Genomic DNA, 24,803 nt, shown 5'->3' on the forward strand with positions numbered 1-24,803 from the left:
TCAGGCTAACATGCCTGTTGAGTTTGCAGACACCTAGCTGCTTCCATTATATACACACACACTCACACACACACATGCATGCACTCACAGACACACACATGCATAAACACACACACACATGCATGCACACATACATATGAACACAGACACACACAAACACACTCAAACACACACAACACATACACCACACACACACCTTACACACAACGCAACCCTAGGACCATATAAAATTGATTTTATTTTTGCCAGATTCCATTTCGTTTTTTTCCCAAATTTTGTTTTCTCAGTTTTGTTTTTCCAGGTTTAATATTTTTTCAGGTTTTCACTCTCAAAACCACCCTTTTTGTTTTATAGGAAAACAACCTAATTAAATGTTCTAAGTCCACAACAATGCTTAAACCACATCAGGAAACCACTTTTGAGGTCTCGGATATATCTGAGATATATGGATTTTTGGGTGTAGTTACCCTTTAATTCAAGCCCACACCTAGCAAGAGGCTGTTGCTTAGGAGTGTTTTTAAAACAAATACCCACTGGATTAATGAAAATAATCATGATATCATTCTGCCAGGTAAGCATAAGCTACTTTGTAGTTAACATTTCATTGAGAAGGTTTTTGAGCCTTTCGATCTACCAGAAGACTGTTTTCATTAGCATCATCGCTAAAGGCTACAGTGCTACACAAAGTGTTAGACAAGTGCACTGCACACACAGCAGACAGGGGCATTTTCCTTGCCTCTTCAGAAAGTTGCAGGAAATACGAATTATTGATGCATTCTGTTCATGTCTTATGATAAACTTGGGGAAATTAATTGAGTTGATTCCCTACTAAGTTCAATACAGTTTTGAATACGGTTGAATTCCATTTTAATGTCTGGTTTCCATGATTCCGTCCGCATTCTCCACATCTCGGATGTTATAGGGCCCTACAACTCAACTCTGCCACTGTTTGTGGTGTGTGTGTGCGTGCTTGTTCATTTATAGGGCCCTACAACTCAACTCTGCCACTGTTTGTGGTGTGTGTGTGTGCGTGCTTGTTCATTTGTGTGAGATGAAAAGATGCTCAGTGATGACACAACTTCTTGGCGCCTCTCGTTGACTTTGTTCCGTCTTTGCAGTTTGAGATGACAGCAAAGCGACAGTTTGAGATGACAGCAAAGCAACAGTTTGAGATGACAGCAAAGCGACAGTTTGAGATGACAGCAAAGCGACAGTTTGAGATGACAGCGAAGCGACAGTTTGAGATGACAGCGAAGCGACAGTTTGAGATGACAGCAAAGCGACAGTTTGCGATGACAGCAAAGCAACAGGGCTCCCTTCCTTCCATCTCATTCAGAATAATTGCTCAGCTCCAGCGCCAAGCTTATTATAGGACGTGTTATACGCACAGACAGCATTGTAGTTGAGACTCACTAGGTAAACCCAGGCAGATGGTAGAGGCTAAGTCCCAGGGTGGGAATAAACACTCCTTTGTAATGTTATACCGGAGTTTAGCAAAAGGTTCTGTCAGTGTGAAAAAGGCAAGTGCTGAGCGTTAGCAGTTAGTCACTGCTAAGAGCTGTGTTAAGACCTTTTTTGTGAATAGTATCAGATTCATCAAAGTAGTGTAAATCAGTAATATTTACACTACTAGTCAGTAATATCACCATCCAGTCTGAGCCAGAACACATCATGTAGTCAGTAATATCAACATCCAGTCTGAGCCAGAACACATCATTAATTCAGTAATATCACCATCCAGTCTGAGCCAGAACATGTAATGTATTCAGCAATATCACTACTTAAAAGATGATAGAGCATCTCAGGTACAGATTATTGGCGCCGGAGAAGATGGCTGCCGTTTTACAGCCCTCTACCCAATTGTACTATTATGTGTGTTTTTTCACGTTTTTTGTAATATATTCTGTACATAATGTTTCTGCCACCGTCTCTTATGACCAAAAAGAGCTTCTGGATATCAGGACAGCGATTACTCACCTCGTATTGGACGAAGATGTTTTCTTCAACGAGTCGGACGCGAAGGATATTCAGACACCCGACAAGGCCCAAATCCCAGTCATTCGCATGGGAAAGAGACGGAGGTATCGTGGACGTAGGTCGGGGTGCCTTGTAAGGATCTGACGGCGAGCGAGTAAACTGCCTATTCCATCAATCCTATTAGCCAATATTCAATCATTTGAAAATAAATTGGACGACCTAAGATTAAGGTTATCCCACCAACGGGACATTAAAAACTGTAATATCTTATGTTTCACAGAGTCGTGGCTGAACGACGACATGGATAACATACAGCTGGCGGGCTACACGCTACATCGGCAGGATAGAACGGCTGACTCCGGTAAGACAAGGGGTGGCGGTCTGTGTATATTTGTAAACAACAGCTGGTGCATAAAATCTAATACTAAGGAAGTCTCGAGGTTTTGCTCGCCTGAGGTATAGTATCTCATGATAAGCTGTAGACCACACTATCTACCAAGAGAGTTTTCATCTATATTTTTCGTAGCTTTCTATTTACCACCACAAACCAATGCTGGCACTAAGATTGCACTCAATGAGCTATATAAGGCCATAAGTAAACAGGAAAACGCTCATCCAGAGGCAGCGCTCCTAGTGGCCGGGGACTTTAATGCAGGGAAACTTAAATCCGGTTCTACCTCATTTCTACCAGCATGTTAAATGTGCAACCAGAGGAAAAAAAAACTCTAGACCACTTTTACTCCACACACAGAGACGCGTACAAAGCTCTCCCTCGCCCTCCATTTGGCAAATCTGACCATAACTCTATCCTCCTGATTCCTGCTTATAAGCAAAAACTAAAGCAGGAAGCACCAGTGACTCGGTTAATAAGGAAGTGGTCAGATGACGCAGATGCTAAGCTACAGGACTGTTTTGCTAGCACAGACTAGAATATGTTCCGGGATTCCTCCGATAGCATTGAGGACTACACCACATCAGTCACTGGCTTCATCAATAAGTGCATCGATGACGTCGTCCCCACAGTGACCGTATGTACATACCTCAACCAGAAGCCATGGATTACAGGCAACATCCGCACTGAGCTGAAGGGTAGAGCTGCCGCTTTCAAGGAACGGGACTCTAACCCGGACGCTTATAAGAAATTCCGCTATGCCCTCCGACGAACTATCAAACAGGCAAAGCGTCAATACAGGACTAAGATTGAATCGTACTACACCAGCTCCGACGCTCGTCGGAAGTGGCAGGGCTTGAAAACTATTACAGACTACAAAGGGAAGCACAGCCGCGAGTTGCCCAGTGACACAAGCCTACCAGACAAGCTAAATCACTTCTATGCTCGCGTCGCGGCAAGCAACACTGAAGCATGCATGAAAGCATCAGCTGTTCCGGATGACTATGTGATCACGCTCTCCGAAGCCGATGTGAGTAAGACTTTTAAGCAGGTCAACATTCACAAGGCCGCAGGGCCAGACAGATTACCAGGACGTGTTCTCTGAGCATGCGCTGACCAACTGGCAAGTGTCTTCACTGACATTTTCAACATGTCCCTGACTGAGTCTGTAATACCAACATGTTTCAAGCAGACCACCATAGTCCCCGTGCCCAAGGACACTAAGATAACCTGCCTAAATGACTACCGACCCGTAGCACTCACGTATGTAGCCATGAAGTGCTTTGAAAGGCTGGTAATAGCTCACATCAACACCATTATCCCAAAAACCCTAGACCCACTCCAATTTGCATACCGCCCCAACAGATCCACAGATTATGCAATCTCTACCGGTACCCCTGTATATAGCCTCCCTACTGTTATTGTATTTTACTGCTGCTCTTAAATATATATTTTTTTACATATCTATTTTTTACTTAACACTTTTTTCAATATTTTCTTAAAAATCCATTGTTGGTTAAGGGCTTGTAAGTAAGCATTTCACTGTAAAGTCTACACCTGTTGTATTCGGCGCATGTGGCAAATACAATTTGATTTGATTTGATTTGATCCAGAGAGGCTTGAAAAAAAGCACCAGTAGTAACTACTAAGCTCTTAGACTGCACACCTGGCACCCTCCACAAATAACTAGTGTCCATTAGGTAAACAGGTTCCAACCGGACTTCACCTTGAGTTCATATTTCCCAGGCTAGGGATCTAAAAGAGTTGAGTTATTACCGGCGACAACATGACATTTTTTTATTTTTTTTATTTTTATTTTTAACAGGGAAAAACAGACTGAGACCTGGATCTCTTTTACGACTGTGCCCTGTGTAAACATGTTGACATGTACAGTTTTAGACATACAGACAAGAACATTTCAAACATACAAAACAAAAACACAATTCAACAGAAACAATCACAGACAACATCATATTGATCCTCCATAACATTTTTTAAATGGGCAAGGGACACCAGAGTGTCTAACTTAAGTTGGATCTGCAGCTTGTTCCATAAATAAGGTGCAAAGGAACTGAAGGCAGTCCTACCCAACTCTGTGGAGACCACAGGAGTCTGTAATGTAATCCACATCTGTGATCTGGTTTTAAAATTAGTATATCTAGTGGAAATTAATGATGATATACAGTGGGGGGGAAAAAGTATTTAGTCAGCCACCAATTGTGCAAGTTCTCCCACTAAAAAAGATGAGAGAGGCCTGCAATTTTCATCATAGGTACATGTCAACTATGACAGACAAATTGAGGAAAAAAAATCCAGAAAATCACATTGTAGGGTTTTTTATGAATTTATTTGCAAATTATGGTGGAAAATAAGTATTTGGTCACCTACAAACAAGCAAGATTTCTGGCTCTCACAGACCTGTAACTTCTTCTTTAAGAGGCTCCTCTGTCCTCCACTCGTTACCTGTATTAATGGCACCTGTTTGAACTTGTTATCAGTATAAAAGACACCTGTCCACAACCTCAAACAGTCACACTCCAAACTCCACTATGGCCAAGACCAAAGAGCTGTCAAAGGACACCAGAAACAAAATTGTAGACCTGCACCAGGCTGGGAAGACTGAATCTGCAATAGGTAAGCAGCTTGGTTTGAAGAAATCAACTGTGGGAGCAATTATTAGGAAATGGAAGACATACAAGACCACTGATAATCTCCCTCGATCTGGGGCTCCACGCAAGATCTCACCCCGTGGGGTCAAAATGATCACAAGAACGGTGAGCAAAAATCCTAGAACCACACGGGGGGACCTAGTGAATACCTGCAGAGAGCTGGGACCAAAGTAACAAAGCCTACCATCAGCAACACACTACGCCGCCAGGGACTCAAATCCTGCAGTGCCAGACGTGTCCCCCTGCTTAAGCCAGTACATGTCCAGGCCCGTCTGAAGTTTGCTAGAGTGCATTTGGATGATCCAGAAGAGGATTGGGAGAATGTCATATGGTCAGATAAAACCAAAATATAACTTTTTGGTAAAAACTCAACTCGTCGTGTTTGGAGGACAAAGAATGCTGAGTTGCATCCAAAGAACACCATACCTACTGTGAAGCATGGGGGTGGAAACATCATGCTTTGGGGCTGTTCTTCTGCAAAGGGACCAGGACGACTGATCCGTGTAAAGGAAAGAATGAATGGGGCCATGTATCGTGAGATTTTGAGTGAAAACCTTCTTCCATCAGCAAGGGCATTGAAGATGAAACGTGGCTGGGTCTTTCAGCATGACAATGATCCCAAACACACCGCCCGGGCAACGAAGGAGTGGCTTCGTAAGAAGCATTTCAAGGTCCTGGAGTGGCCTAGCCAGTCTCCAGATCTCAACCCCATAGAAAATCTTTGGAGGGAGTTGATAGTCCGTGTTGCCCAGCGACAGCCCCAAAACATCACTGCTCTAGAGGAGATCTGCATGGAGGAATGGGCCAAAATACCAGCAACAGTGTGTGAAAACCTTGTGAAGACTTACAGAAAACGTTTGACCTGTGTCATTGCCAACAAAGGGTATATAACAAGTATTGAGAAACTTTTGTTATTGACTAAATACTTATTTTCCACCATAATTTGCAAATAAATTCATTAAAAATCCTACAATGTGATTTTCTGAATTTTTTTTTCTCATTTTGTCTGTCATAGTTGACGTGTACCTATGATGAAAATTACAGGCCTCTCTCATCTTTTTAAGTGGGAGAACTTGCACAATTGGTGGCTGACTAAATACTTTTTTCCCCCACTGTATATGGAGGTACTTTTAAAAGAAGTGCTTTATAAATAAACAAGAGAGCATGTTGCTCTCGCCTCACAGGCCCAACCCACATGTTGATATAGGAAACAGTGATGAGTTTTGTAACTATCACCCGTGATAAACCTGAGTGCACAATGGTAAATAGCATCCAGTGGTTTTAATGTGTTTGTCGATGCATGCATATAGATAATATCACCATAATCTAAAACATACATAAAAGTAGCCTGCACAATTTGTTTTCTATTTACGGACGACAGACAAGCCCTGTTTCTGTAAAGGAACCCTATCTTGAATTTGAGCTTTTTTCCTAATTCAGTAACATGTTTTTTAAAAGAAAGCCTATCATCTAACCATACCCCTAAGTATTTATATGCAGAGACCTGTTTGATTTGAGTACCATCCAAGCTAGTGATTACAAAAGTGTTTCTAATTGAGAGTTTAGACCTAGAAAAAAACATGACATTTGTTTTCTTAGCGTTTAAAACAAGTTTAAGCTGTAAAAGAGACCCCTGTAGTATCCTAAAATCAGACTCCAACTGCATTAAAGCTTGGTCCGCTGTTGGAGCAATAGAGTACATCACTGTGTCATCTGCATATAAATGGAATTTACAATATCTGACATCATCACCAATGTTGTTTATATAAAGTGAGAACAATAGTGGGCCAATTATTGAACCCTGCGGGACCCCTGATGCTAGGTGCTTGTTATGTCAGTGGTTTTATGTCAGTTGGAAAGAAAGGAATCTATTTTAAACTTTGGGAAATATGTCTCTTTTAGTTGAAGTCTGTTCAGTTGAACACAGGTTTCTTTGTGTGTAATATCATTTGTTTAGTGAAAAGCAAGAGCTGGCTAGTAGATGTGGTGACTAACGGCGAGTAAACTGTAGGCTATAAAGTAGGAATAAAGAGAGTCACACTCTATACAGTATATAAGTTCCCAGTAATGTATTGGGTAAATAAACTATTGGGTAATACATTAATGGGAGTAATATCATTTGCTATCAATTATCAGTCAATTAAATCATGATATCTTTCTAGAGAGGAGTTCATTTATATTTTGTGCCACATGACTCTGCATGTTTTAGAAGATATCACCACACCTCTGCATGTTTTAGCAGATATCACCACACCTCTGCATGTTTTAGCAGATATCACCACACCTCTGCATGTTTTAGCAGATATCACCACACCTCTGCATGTTTTAGCAGATATCACCACACATCTGCATGTTTTAGCAGATATCACCACACCTCTGCATGTTTTAGCAGATATCACCACACCTCTGCATGTTTTAGCAGATATCACCACACCTCTGCATGTTTTAGCAGATATCACCACACCTCTGCATGTTTTAGCAGATATCACCACACCTCTGCATGTTTTAGCAGATATCACCACACCTCTGCATGTTTTAGCAGATATCACCACACCTCTGCATGTTTTAGCAGATATCACCACACCTCTGCATGTTTTAGCAGATATCACCACACCTCTGCATGTTTTAGCAGATATCTCCACACCTCTGCATGTTTTAGCAGATATCGCCGAAGACAAATGCCATCGACGGTACCCGCTTAATAAATGTTTTGTAGCGTTTCGGGTAATGGCAGTATTAAAACATATTTTGAGAAATATTGGAAGGATATCAACCAAAATGGCGAGCCTTTTATTAAAGCTGATAGTATTCAGAATACTACAGTGCGTATCAACAGTGATTGACCATATAACCGGTAAAGTACAGTGGAATTCAATAGACTCCCTTTTCAGAAGGTGCTTTATCTTCAACTAACATTACAAGAGATTTCCAATGCCCAAACATTTTCTTTATTTTCTGGGGGACACCTTTAAAACCTTTTATAAACTGGGTGGTTCGAGCCCTGAATGCTGATTGGCTGACAGCCGTGGTATACCACGGGTATGACAAAACATTTATTTTCACTGCTCTAATTACGTTGGTAACCAGTTTATAATAGCAATAAGTCAGCACGGGGGTTTGTGGTATATTGCCAATATACCACGGCTAAGGGCTGTATCCAGGCACTTGCGTCGTACACAAGAACAGCCCTTAGCCGTGGTATATTGGTCATATACCACAGCCCCTTGGGCCTTATTGATTAAATATAGTGCTATTCAGTTCAGTATGTAATTGATCAGGGTTCAGGCTGAAAATTGAGAGCTTTTAAGATGGATTCATGTTGGTTCCATCCGGTACTGTGCAAGGTTGAAGCATATCCAAAGCCAACGGTTCCTCTACTCCACAGAAAGAAAAAACATGCAGAGTCGGCGAGGGAAAATAAAATGGACTGTGCCAGAAACTCCTCTGGCCTCGCTGAGTCTGAGATGGGCCGGTGGAAGGGTGAGGGTGAGGGCAGGGTAAGGTGGTGGTGGTAGTAGTGAATGAGGGCTGAGGGGTGAGGGGGAGGGCAGGGTAAGGCCTTACCTTCCTGGACCGCCTGGAAAGGGTTGCTCCCGTCCACAAACTCCACAGAGATGGTGATCTTCTCCGTCTCCAGGATCTCGTTGTTGAGGTTGAGGTCCGCCACAGCCATGCGGAACACCTCGTCATCCTTCCTGGCAGAATCATCAAAGATGGCCCCTATGGAGAGGGAGGGGGGAGAGGGAGGGGGGGGGGGGGGGAGCGAGAGAGGGAGAGAGAGGGGGGCGTAGAGAGAGAGAAGGAGAGAGAGAGAAGGAGAGAGAGGGGGGCGTAGAGGGAGAGAAGGAGAGAGAGAGAAGGAGAGAGTGAGGAAGGACAATGATGAGTGATCATCGTGACTAAGGAAATAATCAAACGAGCCTCTTAGGTCTCATACTGTAAATGTGACTACAAACCTATAGAACCAATAGAACCAATAGAAATCAATAGAACCACTAGAAATCAATATAATCTATTGAACCAATAGAACCAATAGAAATCAATAGAACCAATAGAAATCAATAGAACACAACAATCCATTTGGTGGGGAAAAGGAAGGTATGCCATAGTCAATGGATGGATACAATACAGGGAACATTCCATCTACATGCTGCATCCATCTACAATCCAAATTAAACCAGAAGATAACAACCTGCACCTTTTCTATATATCTCTTCTTCTGGCCTTGCATTTCCTCTCTGGTTGTTGCCTGTAGCAAGTAACTGTTTAAAACTGCTCACTGAAGCAATGCTAAATGCATTTTGCTGACCAGCAAATAGTCCTCATTTAGAAATAGGTGTGTATGATACGGATTGGTGATTCAAACAGTAAACTGACCAATTTGGAACTATCCTCGCGTGTTGAGGCCAAATGCAGGTCAGTGTGATATTTGTTCACACTCTTCACTGACCTATCAGATCATCAAGTAAATGGTGCTAGAAGGACCGTGGAAAACTACATCCTGAGTATTGCAGTAGCCTATTATGAACTCTAAAACACATTGAGGGACAAAGTCAGTCCTTGTATTTGTATTTGTATTTATTAAGGACCGCCATTAGTTCCTGCCAAGGCAGCAGCTACTCTTCCTGGGGTCCAAACGAGATTAAGGCGACTACATCACAAAATAAAACAGTACATTACACAACAGATTATTACACACTACTCTACCCCAACATATCTACAATACAACACATTATTACACCACTACTCTACCACAACATATCTACAATACAACACATTATTACACCACTACTCTACCTCAACATATCTACAATAAAACACATTATTACACCACTACTCTACCACAACATATCTACAATACAACACATTATTACACCACTACTCTACCACAACATATCTACAATACAACACATTATTACACCACTACTCTACCACAACATATCTACAATACAACACATTATTACACCACTACTCTACCACAACATATCTACAATACAACACATTATTACACCACTACTCTACCACAACATATCTACAATACAACACATTATTACACCACTACTCTACCACAACATATCTACAATACAACACATTATTACACCACTACTCTACCACAACATATCTACAATACAACACATTATTACACCACTACTCTACCACAACATATCTACAATACAACACATTATTACACCACTACTCTACCACAACATATCTACAATACAACACATTATTACACACTACTCTACCACAACATATCTACAATACAACACATTATTACACCACTACTCTACCACAACATATCTACAATACAACACATTATTACACACTACTCTACCACAACATATCTACAATACAACACATTATTACACCACTACTATACCACAACATATCTACAATACAACACATTATTACACCACTACTCTACCACAACATATCTACAATACAACACATTATTACACCACTACTCTACCACAACATACAGTATCTACCATTCAAAATCCATAATACAGCAATATAACAATATTAAAATGTACTTGTGTGTAGATTGCGTGTGTATGCCCAGTGAATGCACCAATTTGTAAGTCGCTCTGGATAAGAGCGTCTGCTAAATGCCTTAAATGTAAATGTAAATGTATGCCTGTGTGTGTGTGTGTGTGTCTCCCCACAGTCCGCACTGTTCCATAATCTGATTTTACTGTTTGAGTTACTTGATGTGGAATAATGGTCCATGTAGTCATGGCTCTGTGTAGTGCTGTGTGTTTCCCATAGTCTGTTCTGCACTTGGGGACTGTGAATAGACCTGTGGTGGCATGTCTTGTGGGGTATGCATGGGTGTCTAAACTGTGTGCTAGTCGTTTAAACAGACAGCTCGGTGCTTTCAAAATGTCAATACCTCTCACAAAGGCAAGTAGTGATGCAGTCAATCTCTCCTCTACTTTGAGCTAGGAGAGATTGACATGCATTTTATTGATGTTAGCTCTCGGTGTACATTTAAGGGCCAGCCATGCTACTCTGTTCTGAGCCAATTGTAATTTGCTGTAATATCTCTCTTTGTGGCACTTGATGATATGACTGGGCAGTAGTCCAGGTGCGTCAAAAATAGGGTCTGTGTGACTTGTTTTGTTGATAGCAATGTCAAGAAAGCAGAGCAGTGCTTTGTTATGGCCAGACCTCTCCCCATCTTAGCTACAGTTGCATCGATATGTTTTGACTAAGAAGTTTAGTCTCCTCAACGTGCAAAATTTCCACATTATTCAATAACATATTTAATTGAGGTTTAGGGTTTAGTGAATGATTTGTCCCAAATACAATCCTTTAACTTTTTTAAAAATATTTAGGACAAGCTTATTTCTTGCCACCCATTCTAAAACTGACTGCAGCTCTTTGTTAAGTGTTGCAGTGATTTCACTTGCTGTGGTAGCTGATGTGTATAGTGATGAGTCATCCGCATACATAGACACATAGGCTATATTAAAAGCCAGTGGCAGGTCATTAGTAAAGATTGAAAAAAGTAAGGGGCCTAGAGAGCTGCCCTGGGGAATGCCTGACTCGACCTGGATTATGTTGGAGAGGCTTCCATTAAAGAACACCCTCTGTGTTCTGTTAGACAGGTAACTCTCGATCCACGATATAACATGGGATGTGAAGCAGGTAACTCTCGATCCACGATATAGCAGGGGGTGTGAAGCCATAACACGTACGTTTTTCAAGCAACACATTATTATTGATGTCAAAGGCTGCACCGAAGTCTAACAAAACAGCTCCCACAATCTTCTTATTATCATTTTCTTTCAGCCAATCATCAGTCATTTGTGTAAGTGTTGTGCATGTTGAGTGCCCTTCCCTATAAGCATGCTGAAAATATGTTGTTCATTTGTTTACTGTGAAATAGCATTGTATCTGGTCAAATAATGTTTTTCTCCAAAAGTTTACTAAGGGTTGGTAACAGGCTGATTGGTCGGCTGTTTCAGACAGTGAAGGGTGCTTTGCTATTGTTGGGTAGTAGAATGACTTTTGCTTCCCTCCAGGCCTGAGGGCACACACTTTCCTGTAGGCTTAGATTGAAGAGATGGCAAATAGGAGTCATTTTCCATCCAAGTTGTCAGACCCAGATGGCTTTTCATTGTTGATAGACAACAATATTTTTTCGCCTCTTCCGCACTCACTTTCTGGAGCTTTGTCTTTCATAATTTGATGAGTTATGCATGTTCAGAATTTGTTATTGTCATCTCATGCCTAAGTTTGCTTATCTTGCCAATGAAAAAGTATTTAAAGTAGTTGGCAATATCAGTGGGTTTTGTGATGAATGAGCCATCTGATTCAATGAATGATGGAGCTCTGTTTTACTTTTTGCCCAAAATTTCATTTAAGGTACTCCAAAGCTTTTTACTATCATTATTTATGTAATTTATCTTTGTTTCAAAGTACAGTTTCTTCTTTTTCTTGTTTAGTTTAGTCACATGATTTCTGAATTTACAGTACCTTTGCCAATGGGCTGTGCAGCCAGACTTATTTGCCGTTCCTTTTGCCTAATCCCTCTCAACCATACCATTTTTCAATTCCTCATCAATCCATGGGGATTTAACAGTTTTTACAGTCATTTTGTATGCTTATTAGTAACTGGAATAAGCAATTTCATAAATGTGTCAAGTGCAGCGTCTGATTGCTCCTCATTACACACCACAGATCAGCACATATTCTTTACATCTTTAACATAGGAATCACTACAAAACTTATTGTATGACCTCTTATACACTGTATTAGGCCCAGCCTTTGGAACTTTGGTTTTCCTAGATATGGCTACTATATTATGATCACTACATCCGATGGATGTGGATACTGCTTTAAAGCAGATTTCTGCAGCATCAGTAAAGATGTGATCAATACATGTGAATGATTTAATTATTGTGCTGGTTTGTAACTACCCTGGTAGGTTGACTGATAACTTGAACCAGGTTGCAGGCACTGGTTACAATTTGAAGCTTTTTCTTGAGTGTACAGCTTGATGAAAGCCAGTCAATATTTAAGTCACCCAGAAAATATACCTCTCTGTTGATATCAAATACATTATCAAGCATTTCACACATATTATCTAGATACTGACTGTTAGCACTTGGTGGTCTATAGCAACTTCCCACAAGAATAGGCTTTAGGTGAGGCAGGTGAACCTATAGCCATATTACTTCAACAGCATTTGACATGTGATCCTCTCTAAGCTTTACAGGAATATTCTGAATATGAATGTTATCTGTTACTAGCAAGTTATCGATGTCATGAACCTTGTTTTTTAGGTATGTTAATGTGAGCTATTTTTAGCACTTTTCTTGGTTGATTGTTTTTATTGCTTTATTGCTGGGAGGCTTATCAGAAGAAGACATATTTATGTTTGAACTGATAGTTGAGGGTGAACTGCACACAGTGGGCTTCCTACTAGGGTAAACTGCACATAGTGGGCTTCCTACTAGGGCAAACCGTCTCAGTGCTAACAGTATAACGGGCTCCCGAGTGGCGCAAGTGGTCTAAGGCACTGCATCTCAGTGCTTGAGGCGTCACTATTCCAGGCTGTATCACAACCGGCCGTGATTGGGAGTCCCATAGGGCGGCGCACAATTGGCCCAGCGTCATCCTGTAGGCTGTCATTGTAAATAAGAATGTGTTCTTAACCGACTTGTCTAGTAAAATAAAGATAAAAAATCTAATAAAATAACTCTGGTTCATATGCGCATGATTACTGCTGATAATGGTTGTTGGATTGACAGAGGCATTCAGGGGAGTTAATGGAACATAAATTAGGTTACTTCTATTATGACTGCCCAACACCCCTGGGACAATGTCCATTTGCAGCAGCACAATGACAACTCAGCGACACAATGGTAGGGATTATCTGAACAGGGCTTGGATCCCTGAGAAGTCATTGTCTCAATTCTGCCTTGAAATGCACAGACGGGGTCCAGGTACCAAGATGACCATGCACACGTCAAGTCAGACAATCCACTCCCATTGCTATCCCCTCATTTAGTGCCAAACACACTTTGCAAATGTTTGCAGATTTTTGTTCATATTCCTACTGCTAGACATTTGTATATGGAAGATCACACGCGAGCTAACACTGTTTATTTACATTTTCAGGTACATTGTAATCCAAGAAATGTAGGCCTAAGGGGTATACTACAAAGCAGGATCAATGAGTTCCCCAGCTAACCTTGATAAACAAGCATAAATAACTATTTATTTTATTGTTCATTAAGAAAGCTGAACTTGGATATGTGTTCTTGTTTGTCGAGTCAATTAGACCATGCCAATTTCAAGCTCATCAAAAAAAAAAAATATATATATATATATATATATATATTATTTCAGAATATTTAGGAAAGTGAACTGGCTAACTCATTGATCCTACGTTGTAGTATACCCCTTTGCTCACCACCCCAGATGGTTTGTGGACAGGTTGCTGGAAAACATGTGGCGGTCAGTCCACATACTGTAGTTATCCAGCAGGTGCCCACACTCGCTCAGTAATTAGAATGCTCTATGTTTCCATCCCTCATTTAGCACCAAACACCCTTCGCAAATGTTTGTTTATGTTTTTTTATGTTACTTCATGACTGTGTTGGTGTGTGTGGACCATGATAGATACTTAGTGATGTGGACACTGAGGAACTTGATGCTCTCGACCGGCTCCACTACAGCCCCTGGCGATGTGAATGGGGGCGTTCCCGGCCCTCCGTTTCCAGTAGTCCACGATCAGCTCCTTTGTCTTGCTGACGTTGAGGGAGAGGTTGTTGTCCTGGCACCACACTGTCAGGTCGCTGAACTCCTCCCTATAAGCTGCCTCATTGTCATCGGTGATCAGGCCTACCACCATCGTGTTGTCAGCAAACTTAATGATGGTGTTGGAGTTATGTGAGGCCACACAGTCATGGGTGAACAGGGAGTACAGGAGGGGACTAAGCACGCACCCCTGAGGGGCCCCAATGTTGAGGGTCAGCGTGGCAGATGTGTTGTTGCCTACCCTCAACACCTGAGGGCGGCCCATCAGGAATTCCAGGAGCCAGTTGCAGAGGGAAGTGTTCAGTTCTTAGCTTGGTACTATGGCGTTGAACGCTGAGCTGTAGTCAATGAACAGCATTATAGTGCAGTGAAAAAGTATTTGCCCCTTTCTGATTTTCTCTATTTTTGCATATTTTTAATATTGAATGTTATCAGATCTTCAACCAAAACCTAATATTATTAACAAATATTAGAGTTTACACACAAAAAAAAGATAGTTATTTTATTTATTTAATTAACAAAGTTATGCACCACCCAATTCCCCTGTGTGAAAAAGTAATTGCCCCCTTACACTCAATAACTGGTTGTGCCACCTTTAGCTGCAGTGACTGCAACCTGTAGATGTTGATCAGTTTCTCACATCGCTGTGGAGGAATTTTGGCCCACTCTTGCATGCAGAACTGCTTTAACTCAGCGACATTTGTGGGTTTTCAAGCATGAACTGCTCGTTTCAAGTCCTGCCACAACATTTTAATTGAGATTAGGTCTGGACTAGGCCATTCCAAAACATCAAATTTGTTGCTTTTGGATAATTGTCTTGCTGCATGACCCAGCTGCGCTTCAGCTTCAGCTCAAAGACGGATGGCCTGACATTCTCCTGTAGAATTCTGATACAGAGCAGAATTTATGGTTCCTTCTATTAAGGCAAGTCGTCCAGGTCCTGAGGCAGCAAAGCATCCCCAAAGCATCACACTACCATCACCATGCTTGACCGTTGGTATGAGATTCTTGCTGTGGAATGGAGTGTTTGGTTTTCGCCAGACATTATAATAATATAATAATATGCCATTTAGCAGACGCTTTTATCCAAAGCGACTTACAGTCATGCGTGCATACATTTTTACGTATGGGTGGTCCCGGGGATCGAACCCACTACCTTGGCGTTACAAGCGCCGTGCTGTACCAGCTGAGCTACAGAGGACCACATGGGTCCCATCTCATCCAAAACATTTACTCAAGTTTTCCAAAAGCACCTGGAAGCACCTGTATGATCATCAATACTCTTGGAAGAATGTTCTATGGACAGATGAGTCAAAAGTATAACTTTTTGGATGACATGGGTTCGAGTTATTGTCAGATTTGCCAAATGGAGGGCAAATATGTGTCTCTGTGTATGGAGTAAAGGTGATCTAGAGTTTTTTTGGCTCTAGTTGGTAGAATTTTGGTAAAACGGATTTCAGTTTTCCTGCATTAAAATTCATCAGCCACTAGGAGCGCCACCTCTGGATGTGCATTTTCTTGCTTGCTTATGGCCCTATACAGCTCGTTGAGTGCGGTCTTAGTGCCAGCATCGGTTTGTGGTGGTAAATAGACTGCTTCAAAAAATATAGATGAAAATTATCTTGGTAAATATTATGGTCTACAGATTATCATGAGGTATTCTAACTCAGGCGAGCAGAACCTCGAGACTTCCTTAATATTAGCGTTGTTAACAAAGAGACACACACCTCCTCCCTTGAGCTTACCCAACGCTGAAGTTCTGTTCTGCCGATGCATAGAAAAACCAGCTAGATGTACGGTATATTATCCATGTCCTTCATCAGCCACGACTCTGAGAAGCATAGGATATTACAGTTCATCAGGTCCCATTGATAGGATAGTCTCGAACGGCACTCATCCAGTTTGTTCTCCAGTGATTGTACGTTGGCCAATAGAACGGAGGGTAGAGGCGGTTTATGTCAGGGTGCCCACACCTTGTTCTCTCTTACTCCACCTCCTTCTTTTCAGAGTCTCTGGGATCAGGGCCTGTTCCAGGTTGAGCAGTATGTCCCGAGCCTCCGACTCGTTGAAGTAGAAATCTTCATCCAAATCGAGGTTAGTGATCGCTGTTCTGATGTCAAGTAGCTCCTTTTGGTCATAGGAAACGATGGCGGAAACATTATGTAGAACAAAAAGTTAAGATCAGCAAAAATATATATAATCAAAGAGCAGAATTGGTCAGGAGCCCGTAAAACGTCTGCTATCCATTGCAGCGCCATTCTGAGTGTCATTTATCATTGATCCCTCTGTGATTGTGGTGTTATGTCTCACCCGTTGTATAGTAGTATGGTTATTCTACTATTAAATATCAGAGTGTACAGGGATAAGATCAAACGTCAGCCGGTGGCCTGGTAAAAACAATGATTTCAAAGCCCTGCGAACACTGTCAGGACTTTAACAAGACACATCTCCCTCCCAACCAGCAGCAATGCACTCAGTTTGTCTCCAATCATCCGCAAAAACATCACAATAACTCTTTTATCTGGGCCCCAGAAATGAGTTGCCATAGAAACAAAACTCAAGGTGGAGGCTTTAAAAACACACTTTAAAGTAATTATCTAGTGTTTCCAGATTTATTTGAAATATGACCTATAATTAATTACAATATGAGTGAAATAGTTTTTCTTCCAAAAAGTGGGTAATTAGGTATGTTAAAAATCAGCTTTTCTGTTTTGGAATTGTGTGGGTGTACCCCAACAACAGAGTGGTGTGAGCGTATACCGGTCATAAAAAATATTAATATGAGTAGACCGCTGATTGACATCATCCTTTTTGAGGAAATAGCAAGTACTTTTGAAATGGTCTGTTTGAGATTAAAGTTTGAGGTTTTTTAAGTTTCTTCTCCAATTTATGTTTTGGCCTCAAATACGAGTATAAGACGAGTCAACAACATTATTTGGGTATGAATATGAGTTAACAGAATACGAACTTTTAAAAGTGAGATTTTCACTGGACAGTTACTTTAAAGCATATCTCACCTGTGGCAGTATGAAATGGTAAAGAGGGGGACATTATTTTCTCTCAATATACTGTACCTCTAAAACCATCAGATATGCAAATGGTTCAATAATGAAAACATTTGAATGGAAATCATTTACTGGTGGGGGTGACTTCAAGGCCGTTCCACCTGTGATTAGTTTTTATTTTGCATCTTACCGATGGAGACGTGAATCAGGAGTGAGCTCACCCATATATTCACAACAAATTATTAATCAAAATAGTATGAATAATCAACAAACAGTCTCCAAACATACAAATGTGGTTTTAAAGGCGTTCTAATCCCCTGAATTTAATATAAAATAAATAACAAATAACTTGTTTACTTTCTAGTGACCTTCAATCACGCCTTAATCAGTGAGCTTAATCATTTGTCTCCTAATGTTCCCCAGCTGGGCAATAACAAGTGATTCTACATCTGATCTTAGACCTGTGACCAGATACTTGTTGCATACCAAGGGATTTATCAAGGGATGGTAGACCATGCTGGACTGTGCACACTGGCACCTGCCAGCAGCTGCAAACTCAACATACAGGTAACTGCCAGAATACAGGAAACACCAACATAGTGTCTTAATAGGGCTGTGGGCCACCACGAGCCGCCAGAACAGCTTCAAGTGTTTTCCTTTATTTGGGCAGTTACTGGTACATAGCACATAGCAACACAGTGAGAAGACGGGCAAATCCCCACTGTGAACATCATGACCATTGTCACATTGATGAATGTCTCTCCAGAGAAGAAAAAGTGAAGATGAATAATTTTTCTTTCAATCCACTTCCCAAAGGAAGCCTAGGTTTGTGTGTGCACGTGTGCGCGTGTGTGTACTTGCGCGCATGTCTGTGTGTGTTTGTCTGTGTGTGTGTGTGTGTGTGTGTTTGTGGATGCGGGCTTGGGTGACTGTGCTGGCTGTTGATGTGCAGGGCAGCACAGAATACTGATTTACAAGCAGCCTTGTAAAATGTCACAACATTAATCAGAGGAGAGAATAAAGACGTTGAATGTAGCTTTCCGCGCCAAGGGCAGCATGGCTCAAATGCACAATACATAATCACAGCTATTTCCACAAAATCACTCCAACACAACAGCTTTTGAATTGGAATTCGTTCAAGTTAAGAGAAATCGATTTGGGAAATGCTAAACATGTATTTGATATTCACTTCATGTTGTTGTTTACTCTGGCTTCCTGATAAATATCCAGTTAGTCCAATAACGTCTCCAGGAGGAGGATGCTGCTGTCTTCCCTTTATGAAACACCACTAATCATTTGCCCTTTACTATGTTGATGAAAAACATATGCATGGAAAGAAAGAGGACTTCTGCCAGCTAAAAGTAAATGAAATACACAATGAGTTCCCTTTTAACTGCAGCAAAACACCAACACTTCTAGCACTATTAAATCCCATACTCAATACAGCACGCTTCATTAGCTTGTGGCTTTACACCCAATTATTTAGGATTAATGAGCGATTGTCTGAACGGGAAGGATTTCACTTGCAATAAGGAGTGATGGAGTTTGAAGGAAGCTAGTTCCCTCCTGAAATGTCACTCACAGGGTTAGACATGGAACCAGAGTGGCAGCCCTATCCTTTCCAGAACATTTAGATTACTACAAGGCCAGCAGTGCAGCAGGAAAAGAGACATATCTCAGGCTGTCCAAACAGAGGCGAGATTCAGAAGGTTACTTATGTGGTGGCAGAGAAAATGAAGAGTTATTAAATCTAATTGCATATCATTCCTGTTTAGGCTATATACTGTATCTCACGCTCTCTCTCTTCCTGTATCTGACACCTACAGTACTTGCAATTCCCCACTAAGATACAGCAGAATACCAGTCCCTCCACTGGTCTCCTCAGCCTAGTCTGGGCCGATTGTGACTGATCAACCCCATGTTAGTTCTGGCGATGATGATGATTGATGATGATGATGGAAGAGCCTTGATGATAATGACAGTGACAGTGACAGAGGGGAGTGAACCGAGGGGTGGTGCCCACCTTGACAGCAGTCAGAAGCTGATGACCATAGAGGAGAGCATATATTACTTCCAACAGGTAGGTGATGTATAAGCATATAATTAGAAATTAGAATACTAGAATGGACACTTCTTACAGTATGATTTTCTAAAGGTCAGCCATTTTGGTCAGGGAGTTGGTCAACCATGGTTTGCCAGTGCAGTGTAAGATATTGTGTAAAATAATTAATTTGAAGAGTTTATCTGCACCCTATGTTTGTTAGCTAGCTAGCCAGACAGTTTTAAAGAAATGATTCCATATATTTTTCAAATTAATTGCCAATATTTTAACATTCAGTGGTTGAAATCAGTTGATGATAGGACTTAGGAAGTTGTAAATGCAACAAGTACTGATATTGTATAATATAATAGCACTCACAGCTTTCCAAGAAAACTACAATTTTGACATTTATGGTCTGTTTACATATATTAAAGAGGCTATTTGTAAGGGTTGGTGTGAGGTGTGACCCAGGTGCGGTGCCGGATAGACAGTAGGCAGTAGGCAGAGATGGTGAAACAGGATACAAAACAACGGACTTAACACGATAAAAGAAAGGTGGAGCAAATAAGTCTCCAAAAACAGGCTGACTAGCCAAAATACAAAATAGTAACTATGACTGAAATAATAAAGAAACAGGGAGAACACTTCTCGAGTACCTGTACATACTTCTCCGATCAGACACTGATTAGTACTGCTGAGCATGGAGAAACAAGCAGAGAAAACTGAGCAAGGGAACACAAGGAAATGAGGGCATAAATACACAGGTGAACAGGTAGACACAGGTGACACCAATAGGATCATGATTAGTCCAGACTGTGAGTGAGGAGGTGCCTAAGGTTGTCGGAGGATGACACCTAGTGGGTCGCTCTGGAACTGTGACCCCCTCCTGTAACAGCTATTTATATGGAAAATTTGTTTAAAACCCATATAAACTGTATTTATAATTATATTACTATTTTAGGTTGACAATAATTATATTACACAATTTCTGATATATTACATGCCTTATCAAGATATAAAGTGAGGGAAAAAAGTATTTGATCCCCTGCTGATTTTGTACGTTTGCCCACTGACAAAGAAATGATCAGTCTATAATTTTAATGGTAGGTTTATTTGAACAGTGAGAGACAGAATAACAAAACAAAAAATCCAGAAAAAAACGTCAAAAATGTTATAAATTGATTTGCATTTTAATGAGGGAAATAAGTATTTGACTCCCTCTCAATCAGAAAGATTTCTGGCTCCCAGGTGTCTTTTATACAGGTAACGAGCTGAGATTAGGAGCACACTATTAAAGCGAGTGCTCCTAATCTCAGTTTGTTACCTGTATAAAAGACACCTGTCCACAGAAGCAATCAATCAATCAGATTCCAAACTCTCCACCATGGCCAAGACCAAAGAGCTCTCCAAGGATGTCAGGGACAAGATTGTAGACCTACACAAGGCTGGAATGGGCTACAAGACCATCGCCAAGCAGCTTGGTGAGAAGGTGACAACAGTTGGTGCGATTATTCGCAAATGGAAGAAACACAAAAGACCTGTCAATCTCCCTCAGCCTGGGGCTCCATGCAAGATCTCACCTCATGGAGTTGCAATGATCATGAGAACGGTGAGGAATCAGCCCAGAACTACACGGGAGGATCTTGTCAATGATCTCAAGGCAGCTGGGACCATAGACACCAAGAAAACAATTGGTAACACATTACGCCGTGAAGGACTGAAATCCTGCAGCGCCCGCAAGGTCCCCCTGCTCAAGAAAGCACATATACAGGCCCGTTTGAAGTTTGCCAATGAACATCTGAATGATTCAGAGGAGAACTGGGTGAAACTGTTGTGGTCAGATGAGACCAAAATCGAGCTCTTTGCCATCAACTCAACTCGCCGTGTTTGGAGGAGGAGGAATGCTGCCTATGACCCCAAGAACACCATCCCCACCGTCAAACATGGAGGTGGAAACATTATGCTTTGGGGGTGTTTTTCTGCTAAGGGGACAGGACAACTTCACCGCATCAAAGGGACGATGGAAGGGGCCATGAACCGTCAAATCTTGGGTGAGAACCTCGTGGATGGGTATTCCAGCATGACAATGACCCAAAACACACGGCCAAGGCAACAAAGGAATGGCTCAAGAAGAAGCACATTGAGGTCCTGGAGTGGCCTAGCCAGTCTCCAGACCTTAATCCCATAGAAAATTTGTGGAGGGAGCTGAAGGTTCGAGTTGCCTAACGTCAGCCTCGAAACCTTAATGACTTGGAGAAGATCTGCAAAGAGGAGTGGGACAAAATCCCTCCTGAGATGTGTGCAAACCTGGTGGCCAACTACAATAAACATCTGACCTCTGTGATTGCCAACAAGGGTTTTGCCACCAAGTCCTAAGTCATGTTTTGCAGAAGGGTCAAATACTTATTTCCCTCATTAAAATGCAAATCAATTCATATAATTTTTGACATTTTCAAATAAAATAAATCTACCATTAAAATTATAGACTGATCATGTCTTTGTCAGTGGGAAATGTACAAAATCAGCAGGGGATCAAATACCTATTTCCTTCACTGTACCTCTACTGCCATTCATTCCAATTACACTGGTTTCGATTACTCCCTGACCAATATGGCTGCCATTTTCACCCCATTCTGGAACTTTGAGGGTTTATGATATAGACCCTCTACTAATTTAATAGGATCTCTATGTGTATGACCAATACATGGCTCTGGCACTGGTGGCCCCATGTGATCATGAAAGCAAGGTGGCGACGTCGCTGTGTAATGATAATGATGAATTAGTTTGCGCTTGCCCGGAGCGGTGGGGGTGGAGGGGGTGGTGTTTAGGGGAGGCCTGTGAGTGCACGCGTGTGAAGGCGGTCAGATTTACGGCCCATGCCGTGCTAGGGAGAAGGACGTGACGGTTGACACCTGGGAGACAAGGGCGATTAATGGGCTCCGGGAGGCCCAGGGGAGAGCAGTAATGGTCTGATAGAACATGATGTAAAAACAGCAACACAATGCCACGTAAATCACTCTGCGTGGCAGCCACGTATAGTCACCCATTAATAACTGATCGGATGCATGCAAACAAAGACCTCTTCAATATCTATCTGTGATGAGACTGGCTGGGTGTCCATCTCTGCACCAGGCAGGGAGAGTCACAGAGCTGGTCACAGAGCAGGAATATAATGGTGTGTGGGTGGGCACTGTTGAGTAAGGTCACAGCAGCCACTATCAGCAGGGAACTATGCGTGACTGAAATAGATTAAAGAGAAGACAAGCCAATTGTTATGTAGGAAGGAGCCAAGAGCTTGTAGGGTAGGACCAGGTGGCAAAAATATCTGCATACGCTTCAACTTCAACTGTGTGTGTGTGGGTGTGGTTGTGGGTGTGGGTGTGGGTGTGTGTGGGTGTGTGTGTGTGTGTGTGTGTGTGTGTGTGTGTGTGTGTGTGTGTGTGTGTGTGTGTGTGTGTGTGTGTGTGTGTGTGTGTGTGTGTGTGCATGTGCGTGTGTGTGTGCGCGTGTGCGTGTGCGCGTGTGTGCGTGTGTGTGTGTGTGTGTGTGCGTGTGTGTATGTGTGTATCAGTAATCTGCGTCTGCAGAATCTGTGGTTTCCTCTAATTTATCCGCCTTTGTGTATAACTTGAAAGGGGACATGATTTGTACTGTGAAAACCACACGTGCCATTTTCCCTTCTCCTGCTGGCTCAACTCGCACTTTCATTATTACCATGTAAATGAATTTCCTTCATCATTTGCTGAGCCAATCTAAAGCCTCTCCATGACTGTCCCTCACTTTCCCCTGCTGTGGAGACACCTTCTCCCTGACATTTAATCAAAGTGGGCTTAAATGGGTCTGCTGGATGGGGCCTGGGAGGGTGCGTTTCCCATTAGACCGGGGCCCTTTGACATCATTAAGACATAGATGCTTGGGACTGGGCGTATGTAACAGAAGATAGTGTAGTGACTATGGGGGGTGGCTGGGCATGGAATCAGCAGTGTTGCTGGATTTTCACCTCCTTGGTAGGAACAGGCGTCATCACTGTGTCACTACATCTTTGTGGAATGTACCCCTTGCCACACACACACACTCGGACACACACTCGCACACAACTCTTTCTTGCCATTTCAGATGCTATTGGGATGTTTGGTAGACATTAAATCAGCTTAAAGCAGCATATTATGCTCAAATCTATTATACAACTTCAGGCAGGGGCGCAACTTTCACTGGGGACGGGGGGGGACATGTTCCCCCCACATTCTGAAATAGCATTTTTGTCCCCCACAGTTTTATCATTGGAATGTGATACAAAACAAGGCAACGGTGTGCTTTAGGACCATGCGGACGCCTCCAAGCGGTCGGGTAGGCTGTTTGGAATGTTTATGCAACTGGATAATTTTTTTAAATAATTATGTCCTCCACATTTCTAAAACCAAAGTTGCAGACAGAGAATATTGCAGGAAAATAATATATCTAAATAATTCCATTGCAATGACCTCAAATCAACAGGCCTCTGTCTCATGGATTTTCTCTATATACACTATATATACAAAAGTATGCGGACACCCCTTCAAATTTGTGGATTCAGCTATTTCAGCCCCGCCCATTGCTGACAGGTGTATAAAACCGAGCACACAGCCATGCACTCTCCATAGAGAAACATTGGCAGTAGAATGGCCCATACTGAAGAGCTCAGTGACTTTCAACGTGGCACCGTCATACGATGCCACCTTTCCAACAAGTCAGTTCATCAAATTTCTGCCCTGCTAGAGCTGCCCCGATCAACTGGAAGTGCTGTTATTGTGAAGTGGAACCTTCTAGGAGCAACAACAGCTCAACCGTGAAGTGGTAGGCCACACAAGCTCACTGAACGAGACTGCCAGGTGCTAAAGCGCGTAGCGCCTGTCCTCGGTTGCAACACTCACTACCGAGTTCCAAACTGCCGCTGGAAGCATCGTCAGCAC

The 24,803-nt window shown here is 42.0% G+C and overlaps 1 protein-coding gene across 1 annotated transcript in view; it reads right to left on the minus strand.

Annotated features, from left to right (window-relative positions):
- Positions 1 to 24,803, minus strand: part of LOC311141343 (glutamate receptor ionotropic, delta-2) — a gene marked incomplete at both ends in the record, with an annotated part of 590,499 nt that overhangs the window by 489,069 nt on the left and 76,627 nt on the right. The window contains one exon of the mRNA XM_084176639.1: positions 8,602 to 8,757. Coding sequence (XP_084032765.1) covers positions 8,602 to 8,757 — 156 coding nt within the window. The remainder of the gene's footprint in view (positions 1 to 8,601; positions 8,758 to 24,803) is intronic.

The sequence above is a fragment of the Coregonus lavaretus genome, assembly GCF_964263955.1.
Source record: "Coregonus lavaretus genome assembly, chromosome: 14".
Classification (NCBI taxonomy): domain Eukaryota; kingdom Metazoa; phylum Chordata; class Actinopteri; order Salmoniformes; family Salmonidae; genus Coregonus; species Coregonus lavaretus.